This window comes from Moschus berezovskii, chromosome 9 (genome assembly GCF_049115385.1).
Source record: "Moschus berezovskii isolate FMDL1 chromosome 9, NW_MosBer_1.0, whole genome shotgun sequence".
Taxonomy (NCBI): Eukaryota; Metazoa; Chordata; class Mammalia; order Artiodactyla; family Moschidae; genus Moschus; species Moschus berezovskii.
In genome coordinates this window covers 12,220,788-12,247,889 of record NC_142468.1, presented here as the reverse complement: position 1 = coordinate 12,247,889, position 27,102 = coordinate 12,220,788, and the positions used below count along the sequence as shown (strand labels likewise).

The following is a 27,102-nucleotide window of genomic DNA, read 5'->3' as shown; positions in this document are numbered from 1 at the left end:
GGCTTCTCCGTCCATGGGATTCTCCAGGCAAGAATACTGGAGTGGGTTACCGTTTCCTTCTCCAGGGGATCTTCCCGACCCAGGGATCGAACCGGGGTCTCCCGCATTGGAGGCAGACGCTTTAACCTCTGAGCCACCACTTACTATATATTGGGTTGACTTTTACCCTTTCTCTAAAAGGCAAATGACTCTCCGTATTTGTGCCAGAAAGGAACACCCATGCTAAACCTTTGTTCTGGGTGAGATGGGTACAAAAATCCATCTTGTCCTCCAAAGGCAAGTAAAATCATTCTGAGCAACCCTAAGGGAATCTGTAAGCAGACTGCATGAGTCTTCACTCCCTTGTCCTCACGGCTCTTTCCTCACTCAAACACTGCCTGCTTCCACATCACCTTAAATATAACACTCAGGGCTGGAAGAATAGGGGGAAAAGGAGGCACCTCGGGGTTAGTTTTAAGACTGGCTTACCTTTGGGGACCTGTAATCTAAATTCCACTTATAAAAACTAGCAAAAGTGTGTAAATTATGCATTAAATAAGTTGCAAGACATATGAATTATATGTGTTCACAATGTAAAAAAAAAAGAAGCTATAGGCCTGCTAGCCCAGGAAAGTAAGCCTGAAGCTTTGTAAGATCTGCAAAAATCGGTTGCTCAATAGCTGCAAACTCTGAGCACTAGAAGAGAAGCTTGGGGTTTACAGCACAGGCCAAAATATCATCTTGAGGTTCTCAGAAAGGTTCTTGTTTTATTTCCCCACATATATCGCATCGTTGGGTAGGTCAGGAGTGACGGCACGTGCTCTCCTGTGCCTTCCGTTCCATATGACACGCATCAGGTACACTGTTGCCAAACTCTCTGACTCAGTTTCCCTGGCAGAGAATGAAAGCTTCTGACGTGGGTGAAAGCAGATTAACTGGGGCAGGGAATCATCATGCCATCTCTGCTAGAAGATTTTTAAAAAACAATACTTGGAATGATTTTTTAAATAAATTTAACAGAAGACATGAACTGTGACTTCCAGAAATTCTTTCTCTGTTTGAAAAAAACACTATTAAGAGACACAGGATTGTCTTGCTTACATACAGTAATAGTAAGCTTGGCCCTACATTTAGGTGAGTAACAGCCACCACAGAATATTTGTGATAACCATGATTTGCAGGCACTATAATTTAGTGAACTCTTCTGACCTTCCTTTCCTGACCTAGTCCAAGGGCAGTAACGAGGGTCTGTGGGTAAACTGATAAATATCTACCACTCTAAATAACAATCACTGATCTTAAAAATTCACTTTGCTCTCTCTACATTTCTGGATCTAAAAGTTAAGTTTCCAGTAAGTCAAAATCTTGTGTCTGCTCAGCATATATTGCATATAACATAAAAGCAATGTATGAATACAACATTAGACCAATACAAAGCAAGTTGTTGATTTATAGGCAGAGAAATTTCTGGAACAGCATAGTCAGAATGGGCCTGTTGTATGAACATTTCCAACCTCTGTAAGTTCCCCTTACTTAGCTTATATAAACGAAAACTACACTTGATAAATGTGAAATAAAAAGTAGTAACTTATAGCATACTGAGGATGAGCTCTTTTGTGTTCCTTGATCTTGATCTCAGTGACATGGAAAATCTGTCATTCTCATCCTAATGGGAGCAAATAAGTAGAAACCCAAGAAGAAAATTGGAGAAGGAAATGGCAACCCACTCCAGTGTTCTTGCCTGGAGAGTCCCAGGGACAGAGGAGCCTGGTGGGCTGCCGTCTAAGGGGTCGCACAGAGTTGGGCACGACTGAAGAGACTTAGCAGCAGCAGCAACAAGAAGAAAATAGAGAAATGCTCAGGTTAATCACATGCATGTGTTCATGCACACACACGTGTGCACAATTGATGGTGCGTATCTGCAGTGGTGCAGTTAAATGTCATCATCCCATAAGCAGATCCTGGAAAAAAGCCTATTTGAATTCTATCTAAATAATCACTTGAGAGTATCTTTAAATATCTAAGCCCTCACTCTATGAATTTCAGGTTTTGGTGGCAAGAGGCATACCATGGGCTCTAAATCAGCCTAGAATGATTAGGCTGCAAGTAGAGAGGGTCTGGATGTGCATCCAAGGCTCTCATTATCATTTCTGAGATGTGACCTATGAACTGCATTCACTGAGAACGGCTGTGACTTGTGTTTCTACAAATGTACTAATTCTGTTTCTCTTTTTTCTTTTCCATCCCAGGAGGTGAATTAGTTATCCCTCTTCTTGTAGAAGACCCTTTAGCTACCCCTCCTATTGCTACTCGTGCACCTTCCATTACACTCCCCCCTACCTTCCGCCCCCTCCTCACCATTATTGAGACCACCAAAGATTCCCTGTCTATGACCTCTGAGGCGGGGTTACCTTGCTTGTCGGACCAAGGCAGCGATGGTTGTGATGATGATGGCTTGGTGATATCTGGGTATGGCTCAGGGGAAACCTTTGACTCTAACCTGCCCCCTACTGATGATGAAGATTTTTACACCACCTTCTCCTTGGTAACAGATAAGAGTCTTTCCACTTCAATCTTCGAAGGTGGCTACAAAGCACATGCGCCCAAGTGGGAATCCAAGGACTTTAGACCTAACAAAGCCTCCGAAACTAGTAGGACTACTACCACATCTTTGTCCCCTGAGCTGATCCGCTTCACAGCTTCCTCCTCGTCTGGGATGGTGCCCAAATTGCCAGCTGGCAAAATGAATAACCGTGAGCTCAAACCCCAGCCTGATCTAGTCTTGCTTCCGTTGCCCACTGCCTATGAGCTAGACAGCACCAAACTGAAGAGCCCACTAATTACTTCCCCCATGTTCCGTAATGTGCCCACAGCAAACCCCACGGAGCCGGGAGTCAGACGGGTCCCGGGGGCCTCAGAGGTGATCCGCGAGTCCAGCAGCACAACAGGGATGGTCGTCGGCATTGTGGCTGCAGCCGCCCTCTGCATCTTGATCCTCCTGTACGCCATGTACAAGTACAGGAACAGGGACGAGGGCTCCTACCAGGTGGACGAGACGCGGAACTACATCAGCAACTCGGCGCAGAGCAACGGCACGCTGCTCAAGGAGAAGCCCCCGAGCTCGAAGGGCGGCCACAAGAAACAGAAAAACAAGGACAAGGAGTACTACGTGTAGGCGCCGGGCCGCCGCCCCCGGCGCGCGAAGCTGAGCCCAGGCGGCTCCTCTGGCCCGCACGCGCGCGCGTACCTGGCAACCTGAGCGCCCCGCTGGGCTCAGAACTGGCCTAGGAGACGGGGCTGTATGGACCGTGACTCCGGTGGGGAAAATCGTTCCCGAGCAGAACACCACGATGCACCTAACTGAGAAGGCGCCAGCCACGGGCTGCTTTGACGCAGTCGCCGCTCGGAGACAGAAAGCTCTTTCTGCCCTGCTGTGTCCAGCCAGCACACACTTTTGCACGCTGGAGCGAGCAGGTGGCTCCCCGCCCCCCCCGGCCCCCCAACTTTTCGCAGACTTGGAAGCTTCCTTCTCTTGAGGACCTTTCACCCAAGGTAGAAGACTTCATGGCTTACTTGTTCCATAACTCCAAGTGAGTCTGTAATAATGTTTGTGAAGCTTGACTGTAATGTTTTTTTTTGTTTGTTTAATTATGTAAAAAACAAAAAACAAAAAAAAGTTAAAAAAACAACAAAAACCCACCCTTATCTGGTTCTGGCCAGTGTGCGTGTAACTTTTCAAGATCTGAGGGGAAAAAATGCTTTTGGGTATTTGATTATTTTTTGAAAATAATTGGACATACGTTAAGAAGAAGAAAAACAAAATCTCAGAAAACAAAAGTAAGAGAGACTATTGCCATATGAACTCAAAAGCTACCATGGTGTTCACTCTACATATCAGGTTGTGGTGTTTCTAGAATCTGTTGTCTGTTTCTATATGATGCTTTGCTGAACACATAGCAAAATCATGGGATGGATGATAGTTTTGATTGGAAAAGCTGGTCCCTTGGGATCAAATTCCAGAATTTGCCACCCAAACCCTGAACAGATGTGGTTAGGGCTGGTTTTCTCAGAGCTATCGGCTTCACTTAACAATACTGTTCCTGTCCATGAGCCCAGCCAAATTGAGGTAAAGAAGATAGCCCCACAAATTAAAACAGAGCCTTTCCTAGGAAAGGGGGCCGGGAGTGGGCTGGATCTGTGACTGATCGAAATGCATGCAAATATAAGAGAAAAGGCAGTACAAGAAGTCTGTTAAAGAATCAAAACAGACAGTAGGGGAGTTCAACTTGTGACGGAACCGCAAAAGGTCACACAAGCCAAACATGGCATGACAGAGTGCAAAACTCATAGTTCTTCCCCCGCCCCCAACATGATAATGTTTTTCCTAGTGATTTAATTTTCCAGCCTGACATTTACAGATAACCCTGTCCTTCCATTTGCTCACATCGCCCTTCACCCATCTTTTCTAAAGATAAATAAATAACAAATGAATAAAGCTGCTGTGACACACACACAAAAATGGAATTTAATAGTATAATATATATAAATAAATATATATACAGATATATTTATCATGGTATGTTTGATGGGATGACTGAAACAGGAAAACTGTTAAAATCTTGAAGTGAAATGAGAATGTTGTTTTCAAGGAAAATAACAAAACAACAAAAAAGTAAACCTTAAAATGTGAAGAAAGTGTGAGTTTTAGTTTTGTCACAGTTAACTGTGTCAAGGAGAATTAAAAAAAAAACTCTTCTCAGATTTTGTTTACATATTTTACTACATTTTTGCTGGTATAGTTCCTTAGCCACCTGTGTACACACTGCTTTGAGAACTGTTCTTTCACTTGTTTATTTCCGTTTGTTTGGCTTCTGTTCCCGTTGTCTTTCTTTCTGAAGAGAGGAAACAATGTACAGTAAAACAATAAACTGGTTCTGTGGCCATACCTAACCCGAAAGCAAGAGACAAAGCAAGACTAGTATTTACACGAAAATGAAATGTGTCCTCTGGAGGGTCAGATATATACACTTTCTTTTGTACAGATGAAAATCAATCAGCTGTTTAGATTTAGAAATCTACTCTTGCTGGTCTTTGTAAGTTGCATGAATATTTGACTTTGAGAAAATATCTTAAATACGTGGGGCAAAAAATGCAATCTCAATGATGGTAGCCTTTACTAATGTGTATGGAAAGAGGTGTTCCTCATTATCTGATATTTCAGTGTGTTAAGAGTTTTGGATTATTTTGTTATCATTGGAAAAGACAGGATTATAAAGAGGTATCAAAGCACGATTTTAGATAACCTAAATGGCCCAACCTATATGAAGCTGATTATATCTCGATGTCTGTAAAAGATTGCTGTTCTTGGAGTCTTGAGGTCTTGTGAACTGATTTCCTGCTTTCTTTCTTTACATTTTTTTATTTGAGTAAAAATACATTTGTTATATTCCTTTTAGTGTAAGTTTCTATTTGGACAGTTTTATGGGAACATGTGCATTCTGTATGTGAGCTTCTATCATATTCCTGTTGTTTTATGAGCAAACTCTTAAGAAATTTATTTTATGATGTTGTGAAGTTACTGCTTTTTTTTTCCCTTTTCTCTTTTATTTCATATTTGCATTTTCGTTCAAGGATATGCTTAGCAATAAAATGTTCTTCCCAATCCTTGTATGATGATGCATTTTTATTTTCCAAACATTTGTTAAAAGATCTTGCACTGGGGCTAAATATGATCATCATATTAGAAGTTAAGTAAAATGAACTCCGGGAGTTGGTGATGGACAGGGAAGCCTGGGGTGCTGTGATTCATGGGGTTGCAGAGAGTCGGACACGACTGAGCGACTGAACTGAACTGAACTGAAACTAGGACCATGTTCGTGTGAAATAAAATATTATAAGCAGCTACTAATTGCTTATCTAAAGTTATCAAAAGTGATATATTTGTGGGCTAAGCGGTTATTGTCTGTCAACTGAGGCATTATTATTTAGATGATTAGTATTATTGTTTAAATAATGATTGTTATTTCATTATTATTTAGATAAGGTAACCAGGAAGGAAAAACTTTCCTAAACAGGTAAGACTACAGAAGCATTTTATTCTGGAAAAAAAATATTAGATACTATATTTTTTAAAGTGTTTGGTAATGTTTAAGTATTTGCTGTAAGTTAACAAATTTGGAGACCAGTCCTGGGTGTTCATTGGAAGGACTGATGCTGAGGCCGAGACTCCGATAGTTTGACCACCTCATGCGAAGAGTTGACTCACTGGAAAAGACTGATGCTGGGAGGGATTGGGGGCAGCAGGAGAAGGGGACGACAGAGGATGAGATGGCTGGATGGCATCACCGACTCGATGCACATGAGTTTGGGTGAATTCCGGGAGTTGGTGATGGACAGGGAGTCCTGGCGTGCTGCGATTCATGGGGTCGCAAAGAGTCGGCCAAGACTGAGCAACTGAACTGAACTGAACTAAACAAACTTTCAACAGTTTTACAGAACCATGTTCCTATCTGAAGCACTGGAAAGCTTTAGGTGGCTTCTTTCCAAGCCTCCTGCCATATTGAAATTTTTCAGAAAAACGCTAAATCTGAAGTCAAAGTTAATTGAGTGCTTAAATTTTAACAGCTTCTTTCTAGATTTTCAGATTACAAAATTCTGTAACATTCATTACAGCTAGAACCTTTGTCATATCTCAGGTGTCCTTGATATGCTGGTTCCTTAAACGCATGCTTACTTTGTCAATTGGATAATCCATGATACTCTACATTTTTTATCATGATCTAGAAACATGGGTTAACTAAATACCTATACTATAGCCATATTTTGGTTACCAGTTTTTAAAGAGTTATAATTAAAAACAAATATGATTAACCCTGTTCCTTCAGATTTCATTGGTGGAATGGTTATATTATTGACTATCAAGGAAATAGATAATGAGGCTTAATGATATCAAACTATGAGAAGTTCCTGTTTTTATTCCTCTCTCAGATAATTTCCATAAAGTAGTCAACTTGGCCAGAAGTTGGTGTAAGCAAAGGAAGTATAGATTTAATAAAATGTTAAACTTGCCAGAGAAATTTCCAGATGATGGGTAATATAGTAGAGTTATCAAGATACAAGCGGCATTTGCTCAGATACTTTGGTTAATGTCCATGAACAGAAGTACTTTTTCATTGTCTCCATGAGGAAGTATTGAGACTATACCATCTCTTTACAGTGTGTTTAACTTTGGCTGTGGGCTTTGAAATCAGAAAAGCTTAGTTCATAAATCTTGCCTGTGAATCCTGGGTCTGTCCTTTATCAGCTGTCAAACCTTGAGTAAAGTGTGCAGCGACTTTAACTTCATCCATGAAATTGGAATGATATCTCCTTCCTCTTAGTGTTGTTCTATAATTAAATGAGCTCACTTGTATATAAGTGCCTGGTTATAAGCAGAGTGACTGGCCCATTGCCCTGAAACAGCAATGGCTAAATTGTTTTATTAATCACCTGCTATTATCCTAGAAAAAAGAAAATCCAAAATCCCTCCTAAATGTCCACAGAAGATCCCTGAAAAATCATTTTATTTCATAACCTAACATCATAATTGTTTTTATTCCTCTTATAGTTGAAATGACACTGATATATTGATTCGTTGAGCTCTCCTTGAGCTTTACACCAGAAATGTGCATACCCCTATGAAACTCTACTTCAATCAGCTCCTTCAGTAGAAGTACCATAGTTTCAAATGGTAAACTATTTTTTTCTTCAAAGGACAGTCTTCTATGCTTCCCAAATCACAGAGTTTTTATTGCCACAGACACACCTTCAAAATCCTCTATTAGCTTTCTGTCCATAAACTTTCTAAATGTCACTATTCAGTGTAATCCAAGAACCACTTTAAGCATTTACTCTTTCGATAATTTAACTAACATTTACTGAACACTATGTGCCAGTCAATCTACTATTGGTTTTGTTTCAGTGAAAGCAGAAAATGGAAATGAGAAATGTAAGCCTTTTTATCTCTGGTATAGATGTATTCACTAATATTCAAGTTGAAGTTGGATTTTTTTCTAAAAGCCTCTATTTTGTCCAGTTGAATTGAAATTCTGATACTGTTTGAGATCAGTTTGATTACTAATGTATTCATTAGGCATAATTAAATGATTACTATGTCTTAAATTGAGAGCATTAATAAGTTTATAATTTACTAAGGGTTGTTCAAACAAGCTGTCAAACAAAATAGTGCAAACCAAGTTCTTTGAGAGTTCAGAAGAAATTACTTAAGATAAGTTTCATAGAGGAGCTGATGTATTAGGTAAACCCTTGAAAAAATTGATAGGCAGAGGTCAGAGCTACATGCCATTCCAAAAAAAACGTATAGGTCAAAACAATAATTTGGATGGGTCACAGATTGTATAAATTACATTATTGGAAGACATTGCTCTGAAGGTTTTGGAAATTTGTCAATGAGTGGAAGAGATAGATAGGAGAATGTCTTGAATAGTTCTTAAGGTCAAGGGCTAGTGATTTAGTGAAGAGGACACAGAAAGAGAAAGGCAATACTGATTCTCTCTCAAAGAAGATATAAGATTATTGGAGTGAACAAGTTTCCAGATAGAAGTGCTGCTTTGAACAGAGAGGGGGTGAATTGTTCTTCTGATATATCAATAAAGGGGGAAATGGAATCAGGGACATATTGCAGTGAAACTGACAGAAGTTGTGACAGCTATAGTCAAAGCCTCAATATGCTAGGTAAACTGAAGGCAAAGTCATGTGTCTAATAATGAGTCTGTGTGCACAAGGTAGAAGTCTGTTGGCAATCTGTTCAGAAGGCAGCTAATGAAAAGTGTCAGGAAGTGGTTGGCTGACTTCATCCGGCATCAATAGTAATGCTTCATGTTTTTGCAACATTTCTTTTTATTTCATGGCTTAAAATCCAATCTTGCAGTTCCAAATTTAGAGCTCTTTCACTTACATAATGGTAGCTCTAAAAACATAATTCAATGTCAACTTTTTCTTTTTTTTCCCCAGAGTATTTGGAGTTAAAAAAGAGGTAATAAGATGTTGTATTGTCTACTTAGGGTGCCATAACAAAATGCCATAGGCTAGGTGGTTTAACAACAGAAGTTTAGTTCCCACAGTTCTGCAGACTGAAGTCCCAGATCAAGATCCAGTAGGGTTTGTTTTCTGGTGAGGACTCTCTTCCTGGCTTCCAGATGGCCACCTTCTCATTCTTTCCCCATATGACTATTCTTCTGAGCATGTGCAAGAAAGAGAGAAGAGATGTCTTCTTTTTGACTGTGCCCCTCCTACCATCTTGTTGTGGCTTCTCCTTTGTCTTTGGATGTAGAATATCTTTTTTTTTGGTGGGTTTCCAGTGTCCTGTCAATGATTGTTAAACAACTAGTTCCAATTTTGGTGCTCTCACAGGAGATGAGTTCATGTCCTTTTACTCTGCCATCTTGAACCAGTCTCTCTTCCTCTTTGTATAATGCCAACGTCTTATCAGATCATGGTCCTACCTTTAGAACCTCATTTCAATTTAGCTCCTAAAGATCCTACCTTCGTATATGGTAACACTAGGTGTTAGGGCTTCAGTGTATTAATTTGAGGGGTGGCAGACACAATTCAGTCCACCATAGATATGCATGGTGTTGGGAATTGGTAAAGTGAACATTTTCAAGGCTGTAAGGAGTCCAGGAATTCAGAAGCAATTCTAGCCTCATTGATGTGAGTGCATGTGCTAGACAGAAGAGCAAATATATCCAAGAGAAAGTAAACCACAGAGCAGAATAGGATTGTAAGAGGAATGGGGACCAGGATTGGAAAGCAGTGTTAAGGTTGTGTGAGAGGCCCTGGAAAACAGGAACAACTAAAGGGAAGCCAGACCGAAATTTGGAGATGTACTAAATGAATGGTGTGACTTTTCTAGTGGTTAGGTACCTGGGTTCTAGAGTCAGAATGCCATGGTGTGTATTCTGGTGCTGTGATTTTGGATAATTATTTAGTATACCTAAGTCTCAGCTTTCATTCCTATAAAAGGAAATTATATTACCTATTGTATCGGTTTGTCAGGAAAGATTAAATAATGCATGGAGAAATGCTTCGCCTATACCTGACACATTGTAAACCTTAATAGAAGTTGATCATTATTACAATTTGGCCTTGTTATCTAACTCAGGCAGGATCAGAGTTATTTGCTACTTGCATGGCTAGCCAGTACCAGAAATTGCATAAATATTTAGGATAGGCAATCACTCTATTTCTTGAATTCTTTCCTTTGCTAAGAAAACATAAAATTCAATTGCCTGCTCATTGGCAAAGCTTTCCCTTTACTAACACTAAAGTTCTCTGCTTAAAAGATCCAGCTTGGATTACTCCCAAAGAGGCTCACATCCTAAGATTTTTCACTCCTGGGTTTGTAGTCCTTGGTTTCCTGTGACAGCTTGTCAGTTAAACGCGACAAATCAAGAGGCCTTTAGAGAAACTTTCACCCCTTCAGTGATATGTATTATTTTGTATTTTTAATATTTTATTTTATTGTGGTAGGAATGCTTAACATGAGCTTTACTCTCGAAATTATTAGTTGACAAGCATAAAATTTCAGTTAAGATGAATATGTTCTAGAGATCTGCTGTACAACATTGTACCTACAGTCAACAATACTGTGTTATCCACTTAAAAGCTCTTGATCATTCTTAAATTCTAAATTTGTTCAGTTAATCACCTTGAACTGAATTTGAATCTTTCTATACATGCACATAAAGCATAAGATCACAAATTAGAGTAAAATTAAATTTTTCAAATAAATAAATTTCAACCTTTTCCCTAACTTAAAGCCAGTAGATCGATTTATTAATTGCATTTCAATGGATCAATGAATAGTGGTGAACGTAGTAATTAACTGGACCTGGTTCATCAGCAAAGTGAAAACCCAGTCACCTGAACCTTCATCTCCAATGCAGAGCGGACCACAATCCCTCCTTTCATGCCATGGGTCTCTGTGGATTTGGGTTTTGTTTTTAATTCGACTTTTTACTCTGAATGTTTCCAAATAGTTTCAAAAACAAAGTGAATAGTATAACAGTCCCCCAATTTATTCATTATCTGATTGGAAGAATTACTAATATTTTGCTAATCTTGTTTTATCTATGCCCACCTCTTCATGAAAGAATATCTTTTAATACCGCACAATGTTAAGAAGCACAAAAGAAGCTTTAAAAGAATATTTGTTGTTGGATCTCTTGACCTGAGTCTTATTCTTGTTCAATGTGTTTCAGAGTAACTAAACCTAACATTTTTTCCAATGGACAAATTAATGGCATGATTCCAGTTCTTTATTCAATGACAACATGAAAGACAAGATTAACTTAAGTATACTCTTCACCATTTAATGAGATTGCTTGAAAACTGAAAGGATTTTTTCAGCTTGTACATATTTCAATTCAACTGTGCTCAATAACTTTTTGAAATGAATTAAAAAGTCTATAGATTATATACAGCTGTTTAATCTTTTGTAAAATGTGACATATTGGAATAGAATCCATGTTCTCTTTCAAAGGAGTGGGTAAGGAGAATACTACTAATTTGCACCTGTGGAAGCTAAGAAATTCTCAGTTTTACCTCTAGAAATGTGATCACAAAGCTACTAGCATTTTTCCCTAGGGTTATACTCATGTATTTGCAATAGCTATAGCTACACTGATTTTGCATGAGCCTACACATAAGAGATAGTTCATTAAGTATATTCTCAAGTTATAATGTTATCACTATTCCACTGTTGAAATTTGTGATTTTTCTCTTCTCTGCTCTCACTCAACGGCAAGTTTTGGCCTAGAATTTTCATCATAAAACTATTACGAGAGAAAGAAAGTTATTCATAGACCATTTAATAGTATCTTCTTTTCCATCACCAGTTCAAAATAAGTGTTAGGAAACATGGCTAGAACCACCACAAACTGTTGCTTCTTGGTTTCATTGAGTACAATGAAAAGTAGAAAAGTAGGTTTTAACAAGTAAACTGTTTTCCTGTTTTTACTCTGTACTCAGCAGTTTGCCCATTTTATTTGTTCATTTATTTTTATTTTTTGTGAGGGTCAGGGGAATCTAGCAGAACATACATAAGTGTTCTTCTTAAAACAAACAAAAAAGGTGGTCTAGGTTTGCAAGGAAGGACAGCTAGGCAGGGTGAGGAGTGGAGTACAGTTCAGTTCAGTCGCTCAGTCGTGTCCGACTCTTTGCAACCCCATGAATCAATCACAGCATGCCAGGCCTCCCTGTCCATCACCAACCCCCAGAGTTCACTCAAACTCATGTCCATAGAGTCAGTGATGCCATCCAGCCATCTCATCCTCTGTCATCCCCTTCTCCTCCTGACCCCAATCCCTCCTAGCATCAGAGTCTTTTCCAATGAGTCAACTCTTCGCATGAGGTGGCCAAAGTATTGGAGTTTCAGCTTCAGCATCAGTCCTTCCAATGAACACCCAGGATTGATCTCCTTTAGAATGGACTAGTTGGAGCTCCTTGCAGTCCAAGGGACTCTCAAGAGTCTTCTCCAACACCACAGTTCAAAAGCATCAATTCTTCAGCGATCAGCTTTCTTCACAGTCCAACTCTCACAGCCATACATGACCACTGGAAAAACCATAGCCTTGACTAGATGGACCTTTGTTGGCAAAGTAATGTCTTTGCTTTTTAATATGCTATCTAGGTTGGTCATAACTTTCCTTCCAAGGAGTAAGTGTCTTTTAATTTCATGGCTGCAATCAGCATCTTCAGTGATTTTGGAGCCCCCAAAATAAAGTCTGACACTGTTTCCACTGTATCCCCATCTATTTCCCATGAAGTGATGGGACCAGATGCCATGATCTTAGTTTTCTGAATGTTGAGCTTTAAGCCAACTTTTTCACCCTCCTCTCTCACTTTCACCAAGAGGCTTTTTAGTTCCTCTTCACTTTCTGCCATAAGGGTGGTGTCATCTGCATGTCTGAGATTATTGATATTTCTCCTAGCAATCTTGATTCCAGCTTGTGCTTCTTCCAGCCCAGCATTTCTCATGATGTACTCTGCATATAAGTTAAATAAGCAGGGTGACAATATACAGCCTTGACGCACTCCTTTTCCTATTTGGAACCAGTCTGTTGTTCCATGTACAGTTCTAACTGTTGCTTCCTGACCTGCATACAGGTTTCTCAAGAGGCAGGTTAGGTGGTCTGGTGTTCCCATCTCTTTCAGAATTTTCCACAGTTTATTGTGATCCACACAGTCAAAGGCTTTGGCATAGTCAATGAAGCAGAAATAGATGCTCTTCTGGAACTCTCTTGCTTTCTCCATGATCCAGCGGATGTTGGCAATTTGATCTCTGGTGCCTCTGCCTTTTCTAAAACCTGCTTAAACATCTGGAAGTTCACGGTTCACATATTGCTGAAGCCTGGCTTGGAGAATTTTGAGCATGACTTTACCAGCGTGTGAGATGAGTGCAATTGTGTGGTAGTTTGAGCATTCTTTGGCATTCCCTTTCTTTGGGATTGGAATGAAGACTGACCTTTTCCAGTCCTGTGGCCACTGCTGAGTTTTCCAAATTTGCTGACATATTGAGTGCAGCACCTTCACAGCATCATGTTTCAGGATTTGAAAGAGCTCAACTGGAATGCCATCACCTCCACCAGCTTTGTGTGTAGTGATGCTTTCTAAGGCCCACTTGACTTCACATTCCAGGATGTCTGGCTGTAGGTTAGTGATCACACCATTGTGATTATCTTGGTTGTGAAGATCTTTTTTGTACAGTTCTGTGTATTCTTGCCACCTCTTCTTAATATCTTCTGCTTCTGTTAGGTCCACACAATTTCTGTCCTTTATTGAGCCCATCTTCGCATGAAATGTTCCCTTGTAATCTCTAATTTTCTTGCAGAGATCTCTTGTCTTTCCTATTCTGTTGTTTTCCTCTATTTCTTTGCACTGATTCCTGAGGAAGGCTTTCTTATCTCTCCTTGCTGTTCTTTGGAACTCTGCATTCAGATGTTTATATCTTTCCTTTTCTCCTTTGCTTTTCACTTCTCTTTTTTTCACTGCTATTTGTAAGGCCTCCCTAGACAGCCATTTTGCTTTTTTGCATTTCTTTTCCATGGGGATGGTCTTGATCCCTGTCTCCTGTACGATGTCATGAACCTCTGTCCATAGTTCATCAGGCACTCTATCTATCAGATCTAGTCCCTTAAATCTATTTCTCACTTCCACTGTATAACCATAAGGGATTTGATTTAGGTCATATCATATCTGAATGGTCTAGTGGTTTTCCCTACTTTCTTCAATTTCAGTCTGCATTTGGCAATAAGGAGTTCGTGATCTGAGCCACAGTCAGCTCCTGGTCTTGTTTTTGCTGACTGTATAGAGTTCCATCTTTGGCTGCAAAGAATATAATCAATCTGATTTTGGTGATGTCCATGTGTAGAGTCTTCTCTTGTGTTGTTGGAAGAGGGTGTTTGCTATGACCTGTGCGTTCTCTTGGCAAAACTCTATTAGCCTTTGCCCTGCTTCATTCCGTATTCCAAGGCCAAATTTGCCTGTTACTCAGGTGTTTCTTGATTTCTACTTTTGCATTCCAGTCCCCTATAACGAAAAGAACATCTTTTTTTGGGTTTTAGTTCTAAAAAGTCTTGTAGGTCTTCATAGTACCGTTCAATTTCAGCTTCTTCAGTGTTACTTGTAGGGGCATAGGCTTGGATTACTGTGATATTGAATGGTTTGCCTTGGAAATGAACAGAGATCATTCTGTCGTTTTTGAGATTGCATCAAATTATTGCATTTCAGGCTCTTTTGCTGACCATGATGGATACTCCATTTCTTCTAAGGGATTCTTGCCCACAGTAGGAGATATAATGGTCATTTGAGTTAAATTCACCCATTCCAGTCCATTTTAGTTCACTGATTCCTAGAATGTCGACATTTGCTCTTGTCATCTCCTGTTTGATCACTTCCAATTTGCCTTGATTCATGGACCTAACATTCCAGGTTCCTGTGCAATATTGCTCTTTACAGCACCGGACCTTGCTTTTGTCACCAGCCACATCCACAACTGGGTATTGTTTTTGCTTTGGCTCTGTCTCTTCATTCTTTCTGGAGTTATTTCTCCACTGATCTCCAGTAGCATATTGGGCACCTACCGACCCGGGGAGTTCCTCTTTCAGTATCCTATCATTGTGCCTTTTCATACTATTCATGGGGTTCTCAAGGCAAGAACACAGAAGTGGTTTGCCATTCCCTTCTCCAGTGGACCACATTCTGTCAGACCTCTCCACCATGACCCGCCCATCTTGGGTGGTACCACATCGCATGGCTTAGTTTCACTGAGTTAGAGAAGGCTGTGGTCCATGTGAGAGTACAAAGTAGCTTAAATTCAGGGTGTCATTAAAACTGAAAAAACTAAAATGTCTTTGCTGCTAAGTCGCTTCAGTCATGTCTGACTCTGTGCAACCCCATAGAGAGCAGCCCACCAGGTTCCCCCGTCCCTGGGATTCTCCAGGCAAGAACACTGGAGTGGGTTGCCATTTCCTTCTCCAGTGCATGAAAGTGAAAAGTGAAAGTGAAGTCTCTCAGTGGTATCCGACTCTTAGCAACCCCATGGACTGCAGCCTACCAGGCTGCTCCACCCATGGGATTTTCCAGGCAAGAGTACTGGAGTGGGTTGCCATTGCCTTCTCTGAAAATGTCTTTATAGTGTGGTATTTGATGTTAATACACCCCCCAGGAAAATATGCTTGTGTGCATGCATGGGGGGGGGGGGTTGTTTGTTCCAGTTGTTTTTTTTTTTTTTTTTCCTTGCAAAGTGCTTTATTGTTTCCATTTGGCCCAAGGCTTAGGAGATGGCTCTCGAGTGATTAAAAAGCTGCCAAGGACTGCAGAGAGGAGCTTCGGGGAGAAGCTCTGACACCACAGGGGTTCCTCAAAGGCCACTGGGCTTCTGCTACTACTTGTGCTTGTTTTTGTTGTTTGGTCACTAAGCCATGTCTGACTCTTTTGCAACCCCATGGACCATAGCCTGCCTGGGCCATCTGGCCATGGTATTCTCCATGCAAGAAGACTAGAGTGGGTTGTCATTTCCTTCTCCAGGGGATCTTCTCCACCCAGAAATCGAACCCCTATCTCTTGCATTGCAGGCTGATTCTTTACCACTGAGTCACCTGGGAAGCCCAGTTGTGTTTGAGATTGAGCCTTTCGAAGAGGTACCCACCCAACCCCACCTCGGGGCCACCAGGACTGCGGAGGTTGGTCAGGTGGTCACCATCTCCCTGATGAATTTCAGCTGCGCCTCCTGGGGGCGGCTCTCCCGGAAGCCACGGGGGTGCATCTCCGCACACAGAACCCAGGCCGGCAATGCAGGCCCACACGGCCCTGGTTCAGGTTTTTCTCCATGAAAATGAAGGCTTTCCCAGCGTCCTGGGTTTTATCCTGCTCATGTTGGGACACCTTCTGCTTGTCCTGGAAGAGAGTGAGGTCACCTCGCTGGTTTTACACTTTTCAAGAAATGCTCTTGGAGCACTCGTTCATCTCCTTGGCCAGTTAGCAGAAAAAGTGGCCTACACCCTCCAGAACCACACCATCAAGGTGGAAATAGAGGCGCGGAGAGAGGTAGGTATAAGAGGCTGCAGATGCGTGTTGACTAGGGGACGGACGAGAGCCTCCACCTCAGTGGAGTGCTTCTAATGAATCTGGGGCCTCATGGCTGATGAGTAATAAGGAGCTGAGCTCAAAAAATGGTGTTGGCTGGTTCCAGTGGCCAAGGATAGCTGAGTGACTGAGTCCACAGGTTCGGTTCAGTTCAGTTCAGTCGCTCAGTTGTGTCCGACTTTTTGTGACCCCATGGACTGCAGCACGCCAGGCCTCCCTGTCAATCACCAACTCCTAGAGCTTGCTCAAACTCGTGTCCATTGAGTCAGTGATGCCATCCAATCACCTCATCCTCTGTCATTGCAACTGGAAAAAAGGTCGGAGGATGGTTGAAAGCTTTGGCAAGGAGCATTCCCGGGTCTGTTTCATCCAGACACTGCTGAAGCAAGAGACAGATCTGTGAGACCGCCCAGCGCGCTGTACAGCTCTGTTGTGATGTCTAATTTGAAATGGGAAAACTAGAATAGTCATTCCATAGAAACCAAACAAGGAGGGAAATGTAGGCAAGAGGAGGAGAGCAGAAGCAGAAAAGATGCTTCTAAATCCCTGCAGTTTGTAATTGCTCAGAAGATAGGTCCAAATTTGAGCCTCTAAAATAATTTTCTCCATCCTCTCATTCCCTGTCCCCCAACCACCCCACCTTTCCATTCCAGAAATAGTGTCAGATGTTAATAAACACACACCTTTCCATAGTGGCTGTACCAATGTACATTCCTACCAACACACAGGTTCCCATTTTTTCACATTCTCACTCCACATTCTCTTGTCTTTCTGATAATTGCCATTCTAACAGGCATAAAGTGATCTCTCCTGGTGCTTTTGATTTGCATTTCCCTAACATATTGAGTGCCTTTTCAGGTACTTATTTGTATGTCTTCTTTGGGAAAATGTCTATTCATGTTCTTTGCTCATTTTTAATCATATGTGTTTTCTTGTATTGACTTGTAAGAATTAAGAATTGCTTATATATTTTGGATATTAGCTCCTTAAAAGACATATAATTTGCAAATATTTTCTCCTATTCAGTAGGCTGGCTTTTCATTTTGTTGAATTTTTCTTTGCTGGGAAGAAGTTTATTAGCTGGAGTAGTTCTTCTTCATTACTTTTGTTTTTGTTGCTTATGCTTGAAGTGTTATAGCTAAAAATCATTCCCCAAACCATTGTCAAAAAAAGAGCTTGGTATTGGGGAGGTTTTTGGCTATGAAATCCATCTGAAGTTAATTTTTTTAGTGATATAAATTAGGGGTCCAAATCCATTGTTTTGCATTCGAATATTCATTTTTCCCAAAACCATTTGTTGAAGAGACTGTCCTTTCTCCACTGTGTATTCTTAACTCCTTTGTCAAATACTAGTTGAATGTATACATATGGGTTTATTTCTGGGCTCTCAGTTCTATCCCATTGGTATATGTGTCTGTTTTTATGCCAATGCCATACTGTTTTGATTATTATAATTTTGTATTCAATAACTTTATATTGCAGTGTAATATAGTTTGAAGTCAATGTATGATGCCTCCAGTTTTTTTTGTTTTTGTTTTCATAAGATTGCTTTATTTAAGGTCTTTGTAGTTCCATGTGAATTTTAGGATTGTTTTCTCTATTTTCATGAAAAATAACATAGGAATGTTGATAGGGATTATATTGAATCTATACATGGCTTTCGGTAGTAGAGACATTTTAACAAAATTAAACTCTGATTCATGAACATGGGATAGCTTTCCATTTATCTGTGTCTTTTAAAATTTATTTCATCAATATCTTCTGATTTTCAGTGTAAAGTTCTTTCCCTATCTTGGTTAAATGTATTTCTAAGTATATTATTCTTTTGGATGCTATTAAAAATGGGATTTTTTTTATGTATTTCTTTTACAGATAGTTTATTTTTAATGTATAGAAAGAGAACTGACTTTTGCATGTTGATTTTGTATCCCGAAACATTAAGAATTGGAAAGTTCTTAGCCATTATTTCTTTAATTAATTTGTCTGCCCCTTTCTCTGCCTCTCTCTTCTATTTCTGAGACTCTAGTAGTATGTAGATTTTTCTTTCAATGGTAATAATATTATTCACACAAGATTTCATTTTTTTTTCCTGTTATGAATAAATAGCCTCACCTAATCTGTCTTTAGGCTCAGTTATTCTTTCTTCCACTTGGCCACGTTTAATTCTTCAGTCATTGTGCCTAGGATTTCACTTTCTGTTTCTTTGTTGAACTCTCACTTTGTTCCTGCATTGCTTTCCTAATTTTGTCTCATTGTCTGTCTGTGTTTTAATTTACTGAATTACTTGAGGAGGATTATTCTAAATTATCTGTCAGACAGTTCATAGATCTCCATTACTTTAGGGTCTGTTAAGTGAAAGTCATTCAGTCGTGTCTGACTCTTTGCGACCCAATGGACTATATAGTCCACGGAATTTTCCAGGCCAGAATACTGGAGTGGGTAGCCTCTCCCTTCTCCAGGGGATCTTCCCAACCCTGGAATCGAATGAGGGTCTTCGGCATTGCAGGCAGATCCTTTACCAACTGAGCCATCGGGGAAGCCCTTAGGGTCTGTTATTAGAGTTCTGTTAGTTTCCTTTGGTGATATCATGTGTGCCTGATTCTTCATGATCATCTTTACTTGCATTACTATTTGCATATTAAAGAAGCACTCCCCTTTTCCTTCCAACCTGACTCAGCCGATGGTGGAATTGCTGACTTGCTCCCTACCCTGGTGGGACACGGGATGTACGATAGAGCTGCTTGATGTCCCTGGCCAGGCTTCCTGGTTGGAAAGGACTGGAGCATATCTTCAGCAGTTTGGCAGTGCCAAAGACTTGCTTCCTGTCTAAGTTCAGCCTGTAGAGGTGCTGTGATGTTGCCTGGAATCTCTGGCCAGACTTCCCAGTTTGCCAGGGCTAAAGGCTATGCTTAATAGTTGGCCTGGGCCATTGTCTTGCTTTCTTGTCTATGTGGGTCTAGACTGTGCTTTCTGAAAAAAACAAGCTGTCAACTGTGGATCCAAACATGGCTGATCTGGTAACTGCCCTTCCTGGCCAGATGGGGCCACCAGTTTAGTTCTGCAGAAGAGCAGACCCACCAGGTGGGATTTGCAGTTGGGCACTACAGCAGCAGGAATGTGGTCTTCCAAGATCCATAAGCACATTGCTGTGAAACCCATCCCGTTTCTTCTCTAGCTGATTTCCTCCTGGTAAATGTAAGGTAGTACATAAGTGTGTCTCCCTGAAAGCACCCCAGTATGCTGGAGAAGATGCATATCTATCTTGAGCTCTTCTCTTCCCAATGGAGGAACTGTATATCCAGAGGGATCCCCTTCAGTGTGGTGCTTCTCCAACCTAGGGGAAGGGTCTTGCAATCAGAGTGAAATCACTTCTTTTACCTTCTAACATGTTTTTTCTTTTCCTCTCTTTTTTTTTTTTTTTTGTGGTCCAGTGGGGTGCTTTAACCTCACCCCTGGGTTTTTGAGATCTTCACAAAGGTGTTTTATTTATGAATAGTTGCCAGCTGCTCTTTCTGTGAGGGTGGATTAAATTGAGAACCACCTATTTTGCCTCTCATTAACATCACTCTGGGCAATAGCTTTTATAATTACACAGGTTGATGTTATGTTGCAATAGCTGGCAAGTGTGTATTATGAAGAATACAGGGTATAGAGAAGTTGGTGGGCTATTGGGGCCAAAAAGGAGAAACAAGAAGTTGAATCACTCTTCAGCCATAGTTAACATTGAAAAATAATTGTCTTTTTAAATTCAAGGATTTTAAAGGTCAGCATTGACTTGTGACTTTGATATTTCCATCACAGAAGTCTACTGAGATGAGACTGTTGATCTACTGAAGTCAACTTTGTTAACGTCTGAAAATGAGATTCCAGAAAGTCCTACCCTTAACAAAAAGTCCTCTGCATGTACACAAACAAGGGAAATTTTCCGCAGCTCAAGCCAGTCAAACAATGCTCAGATGAAAGAGTGGATTTAAGGGCCTCGGTTAACAAGGCCTCCAGTTCCCCGGCCAGTGGGCATTCGAGTGTGGGCTTTGGCTGGCAGGTGCTGGGTGACACACAGAAGAAGCCTTATGAGGTTGTTTCCCCTTACACCACTTCAAAGAAGTTTGGATTTTCAATTTATTTTTTAAAAGCAGATACACAGTAAACATTGGAATGTGAGTTTTATGCTAAATACATTTTGGTTTCACAACAGTTATCTCTTGCTGCCAGAATAGCCCTAAGGATTAAGATGGTTTACTGGGATCAAATGCCTAGAAGATTTGTTATAGTGCAGGCTGTTTACTTATTCCCGTTAAAATGCCGCTTATGCTTATTTCTTTGCCTCTCTCTCTTCCACCTCCTGTCTTCCCTCCTCTATAGCCCATATTCTACTATGTTATTCTCCTGCTTTAAAATGAATCTACTTGGATTTTAATCCTTTATTAATATTGAGGCCTTGAAAACTGACTTTATGCAGGTGCAGGCCAGGGAGTGGCAGTGGTGTATTAGGTAGCTCACTAAGGTCTTGAGAACACTGAGTCCCTGGTTAGCAACCCAGAGCAATTTAAAAAAAAAAAAAAAATGTATTTTCAGGGACTCTCTCTGATGACTGGAGATAAGGGTGTACATTTGGAATAATATGTTGTGAAGGATCAAAAACACCCCAGCTATAATCATCTACAATTTAAAAACATGTAAGGGCAAAGATAATTTGCTGTTAGGTATTTGCTTTATGTGGATAAAAAGGAAGATTACCTATTTTATAACCAAATTCTGTGTAAAACATTCAGTAAGACAAGTGAGTTTATATACAATATATCAGCTCTCAAGAATAGACATGAGACATCAGAAACCATTATGATTTAAATAGGAAAGCTACAGCCCAGGAAATAATTCTAGAGGGCCTGATAATGCATCCACGTTTACAGGAAAGCAATTAGTGAGTCCAATAGGCTCTGTCTGATGTATCTTGGCGAATGTTGGCTAAACCCTGATAAATTCATCTTGAATGCTCAGTGACTGTCACAGTGCCTGGCATGGAGATCTCCAGGGAGCTTTCGTGGAAGGAACGGATGGATAAAGCTGACCTGCTGCTCATGGCGTGTGCAAATGCATTGCTATCATTTTGTATTTTTTTTCTGGTATTATGCTTGGAAAGATCTAGACCAGCTGGTGTCAAATTCAGTACGTATGAGAATCACCTGGAGGGCTCTTTACAACACAGATTGCAGAGCCCCAGAAGAATCAGACTTTCTGATTCAAGAGGTCTAGGATATGTCTGAGAAGTTGTATTTCTGACATGCAAAGGTGATGCTGTGTTGTTGGTGCATTTGAGAGCTGTGTAGCCCATTAAGTGATGAAAGAGCATGTCTACACTTCAGGGCAAAGAAGCACTCAACTCTGCTAATTTAAAAAAGCGTGACTTGCGTCTAACGGAACAGCTACTATCTACTGCTAAGATTTCCATTATAGATGCAAAGAAAAAGGTGCATGCTTATTTTCCGTCTGTCTGAATGAGGCAGCCAAGATTCAACAGGGGGACATAGAAGAAAAACATGATGCAAAAGTGAAAAATATGGAGAGAATTTTTACATCACAGAAATAACCTTGTAAACAGTAAAGACCCATTTCATTCCAAATAATCTAAAATTTGGCTTTTCTTGAGAAGGACTGGAATGTCATTTCTCTACATTCTCTCTTCTCTTCTGTCTTCTTTGTTGAGCCTAGTTTTTCAAGCTTAAAGTTAAAAACTAACTAAATTAAAAGACCCAAAAAAGCATGACTTGAAGTCTTTAGTTGCCTGATAGCTCAGGTATCTTTTAACTTGAAAATCCTTAGAGTTTCTGGTAAATTATTTGAATCCCTAGTGATACGACAGAGAAGATAACATAAAAAATAAAATGAATACTGCACATTGAGGCTTTGTCAGACTATCTGCTGAATTTTCATGTATTATCTCATTCATTCCTGATAACGATCCTTTGAGATCAGCACCGTTTCTCTCCCTGTGTCACATATGAGAAAAATCAGGTTAAGAGAATTTAAGTGAACTTACCCAAGGTCACTCTTCCAGTAGGTTGTGGGATCAAAACTTGATCCTTTCCTGATACCCAAGAATTTAAAATATGTAAGTCAAGTTCCAAACAGGCATGGTAGAAGAACCAGCACTAACAGCAATATGAAAAGTGCCAACTGTTACCACAGCAAGGAGAGTATTAATACTAAACAGCACTATGATATAGGTATTACTAACCTAGTTTTGTGTTTGAGAAAACTTGAGAAGGTAAGCAATCTTCCTGAGGTTGTATAGCTTGGCAAGATATGAACTAAAGACAAAGAATTCTAAGGCGTACCCTGTTTATATACCACCACCAAACCCTAATGTCAAGCAGTACCCTTCCTCGACCCTTTAATGGCAATCCACATATTAAGTGCAAACTATTGCATTAATGTGGCTAGAAGGTTCCACAAAATAAAAATTCACTGATTCTGCATTGGCAGCAGAAGAATGCTGTGGTAAACCATGCGTGTGTCCTCAGTCGTCCAGTCATTTCCAACTCTTTGCAGCCCCATAGACTCCTCTGTCCATGGAATTTTCCAGACAAGAATATTGGAGTGGGTTGACATTTCCTACTCCAGGGAATCTTCCCGACCCAGGGACTGAACATGTGTCTTTTGTGTCTCTTGCATTGGCAAGCAGATTCTTTACCACTGTGCCACCACTTTATACATATTGTCAAATTTTATGTCCATATCCAAAAGTTGACTGGGTCCAAGGGTATATTGATTTAGATTCTTATTTGTATCAAAGCAGTACACGTGTAGTCTAATAGGATAGTAGCTTTATGACAAATAGCATCCCTTGCTCCCATTTTCCTCCCCTCTACCCTCATCCTGCTTGCCAAAGGCAGCCAGTTCTGTGCTTTGCTATCCCATCTGGTATTTATCTCCATATTTCTACAGCATGTACCTAGCTATCTTTTGATTCACTAATTTAAAACATCATTCACTGACTTCCTAATGTAGAACATTAGAATTTCTCTCTCTAATATACACCCGCTTACTCTCCTTCATTCTTTCAAACTAGTTATACATTTTGATTGTTACTTGTTGCTTTCTTGATTACGACTATATAAAAACAGCCCTCTGTTGAGTAGTGTATTACAATTACACTTGTTTTCCTATATAAACTTCTCATACAATGTCTGTCTTTTTCTAGAAGTGATCATCTGTTTTTTCCCATTTACTTGGATTCATTTGGACCTATGGCCAAACCTTCTAAGTTCCATTAATGGCTTTGGAAAATGATGACCAGGATAAGATTTTACATCACCGAATCTGTGCAATCATCTAGTCATTACCTCTTGTAACTGATGGCGCTACCCCTCCTGGAGTTCTCCATGTTGTGACTCCAGTGTGAACTGGGAGTTCTTCCCGTCACCTTTGTCACGGTTATCATCCTTTGTCATCAACTTGCTATTTTCTCACTTTCTCCTATGGTAGATTTCCTGTTTCCTGGATTCTATATCTATCTTCTCCTTACTGTATTCCCTTGTTAAGTAGGTCACATTCTCTAGGAAATTCCTGTGAAAAGATGCATGGTGTATAAATTTGGAGATTTTGCATCCTTGGAAATTTCTTTATTCAAATTACTGATAGTTCTGTTTCAGTACAGAACTCCAGGGGGGAACTCCTTTTCCCTAAGAATTTTATTCCCCGGTGGTTTTCTGTGTGATGATGTTGCTGTTGAGTAGACCAGTGCCATTCTGGTTCTGTGTCCTCTGTGCGTGGCCTTGTTTCTTCAGAATCTTCTCTTTATTCTTGGTATTTGAAATGCCATGATGACATGCTTTCGTGGCTGCTGCGGGGTCACCTGTTTATGAACTGGACAGTTTTGTCAGAGAAAGGAATAAAGATTGTATTCTCTGCTGCTGCTGCTGCTGCTAAGTCACTTCAGTCGTGTCCGACTCTGTGTGACCCCATAGACGGCAGCCCACCAGGCTCCCCCGTCCCTGGGATTCTCCAGGCAAGAACACTGGAGTGGGTTGCCATTTCCTTCCCCAATGTGTGAAAGTGAAAAGTGAAAGTGAAGTCGCTCAGTCGTGTCTGACCCTTAGCGACCCCACGGACTGCAGCCTACCAGGCTCCTCCGTCCATGGGATTTTCTAGGCAAGAGCACTGGAGTGGGTGCCATTGCCTCTCCGTTGTGTACTCTAGAATTTACCAAAAGAAATCCTTTCTCCCTGTTTGACCTGCATTCCTATAATGTACATGCTCGTGGGAGGGAGAAAGAGATGCCACCGTCCAAATAGTCTGAAAGCGAAAGTGTTCATTTCTTAGTTGTGTCCAGCTCTTTGAGACCCCATGGCCTGTAGCTGGCCAGGCTCCTCTGTCCATGGGATTCTCCAGGCAAGAAAGCTGGAAGCCATTCCTTTCTCCAGAGGATGTTCCCCACCCAGAGATCGAACCCGGGTCTCCTGCAAATGGTCTACCTGTGTTAAAGAAGCAGCTAGTGCACGAAGGCAACTGGAGTAAATATGATGTGATTTTTCTTTGCAAGGCGTAATTTCTCCTATTCAGAGTCCCTATAATTTACTATGGAATATGTGATAAGAACCTAAACTCTCGTAGAAGAGAGAATTCATCTTGACCTAATAGGAAAAGTGTGACAGTACTTCGAGGAAAGATGAGGTAATTTCATGCAGGGAGGTGGGAAATATGCTAAGAATGAGGCAGTGTTTGGTGAGTGAGGGATGTGAGAAGTGTAATAAAGGTAGGGAAGGAGGTCGGCATTTGAGGGGCTTTGACACCTGAGTGGTTAATAGCAATAGAAGAGGTGGAAGATGCATTTATAGGCAACGATGTGTAAAAGGCATAGAGATGGGAAATTGAAAGGCACATCTAAGACCAGCACATTGGCTGGATCCTAGTTGATACATGGAGAAATGGGACATACATAAGTGAAAATTTGGGATCAAAGCATGTCAAGCCTTGCATGCAAAATCATTCGGTGAGCTGTGATTAGTCGCTCAATCGTGTCCGACTCTTTGTGACCCCATAGACTGCAGCCTGTCAGGCTCCTCTGTCCATGGAATTTATTTCATTCATTTCTTCCCATTTACTAATTCATATTCACTGACCAACTACTGTGAACCAGCCCTTGTGCTGGGTTCTAGAGAGAGACCTGAAAGAGACATGGTTCTGGCTCACAAGCAATTACATGTGAAGGCAACTAAGGTTATCCTGGTGTTTGTACCTAAGTTCTGCAAATGAAGTGTGAATGAGATGTATCAGGATCACAGACAAAGGAGCATCTAGATTGCCCAGAGTGTACTGAAAAGGCCAGAAAGAGCCAGTGGCATCAATAAGGAATCAAATGAACTGTTCCAGTTACTGAAGGTATGGACACAGCTTTCCAGACAAGGAAAGTATACAGTCAAAGCACAGAGATGAGAGAGAGAGAATGGCAAATGTGTGCATTTATTCACTCATAGTACAGTTTTTTATTGCGCACTTACTAGGGACCAGCCACAGTATTAGCCGTGCTGGGGGAAATCCTGATCTTTCAATACAGACCATGATGTCCCTTCAGATTTAGCTTTCATGAGAACAAGAATTATGTCTGTCTGACTTGTTGTTGTGTCCAATATTTAATATTTGTTAAATACATGTAGAAGCATGGTAATGGATATCCATAGGAAAGAGGATAACTACAAGATGATCAAGAAGTTCATGAGAGAGATGTATTGAGAATTATTGATATATTATGTTTAATCAAAACTGGGAATGTGGACAAAATTGTTCAAACTTCACTGGAGGTGTATATAAAAGAGTATAGGGTAGGGACTTCCCTGATGGCTCAGTGGTTAAGACTCCATGCTTCTAACGCAGGGGGTGGGGGTTCAATCCCTAGCCAGGAACTAAGATCCTGAAGGTCACACAAAGTGGCCAAAACACAGAATAAAATAAAAGTGAAAGTGATTTTAAAATTTTAATAAAAGTGTAGCGAGTAAAGAATGGAATACATGGAAATTCTAACCTTTCTGCAGAGAAGAAGCAGCACTCATTAAAAAAGAGCACTTATTTAAATTTAAAAAATTCAAAAAATGTTTAAAGAGTAGGTGTTTACCATACCAGAGGCAAGTTTTATTTGTTTGTGATAAGTTATAATTTATGTATAGATGTACCCCATATGTACTCTGACTGATAACACTGAACCACTAGGGTTTGGAGAATTTTTAAAGTTTCTCCTTCTGAAAACCACCATGGTCCTTTCCCATAACCCATGCACATCTGATTCTATAAAGTCAACATCAAACCCACCTCTGATATTGGTATTTCCACCTTGCCTTTCTTTAGTCAAAAAATCTTAGCTTTATCCAGATTTGAACTTGGTTCATTCCTTCTCCTAGAGACTGATTTTAATGCTCCTTCTTGGTCGAAAATAACCTTAGTCTCAACTGCTTGAGGAACACTGCAAAGACAACCTTATTC

At 40.5% G+C, this 27,102-nt stretch overlaps 1 protein-coding gene across 13 annotated transcripts in view; it reads left to right on the top strand.

Annotated features, from left to right (window-relative positions):
- NRXN3 (neurexin 3) overlaps positions 1 to 3,154 on the top strand; it is a 1,766,916-nt gene extending 1,763,762 nt beyond the window's left edge. For 6 of the 13 annotated variants that reach the window (XM_088840268.1, XM_088840267.1, XM_088840270.1 and 3 more), the window contains one exon: positions 2,853 to 3,154. In XM_088840268.1, the coding sequence (XP_088696394.1) occupies positions 2,853 to 3,154 (302 nt within the window). Of the gene's footprint in view, positions 1 to 2,228 lie in introns of all 13 variants that reach the window. The other 7 variants (XM_088840264.1, XM_088840263.1, XM_088840262.1 and 4 more) reach the window with 3 other exon arrangements.
- Positions 3,155 to 27,102: the final 23,948 nt, after the last annotated feature.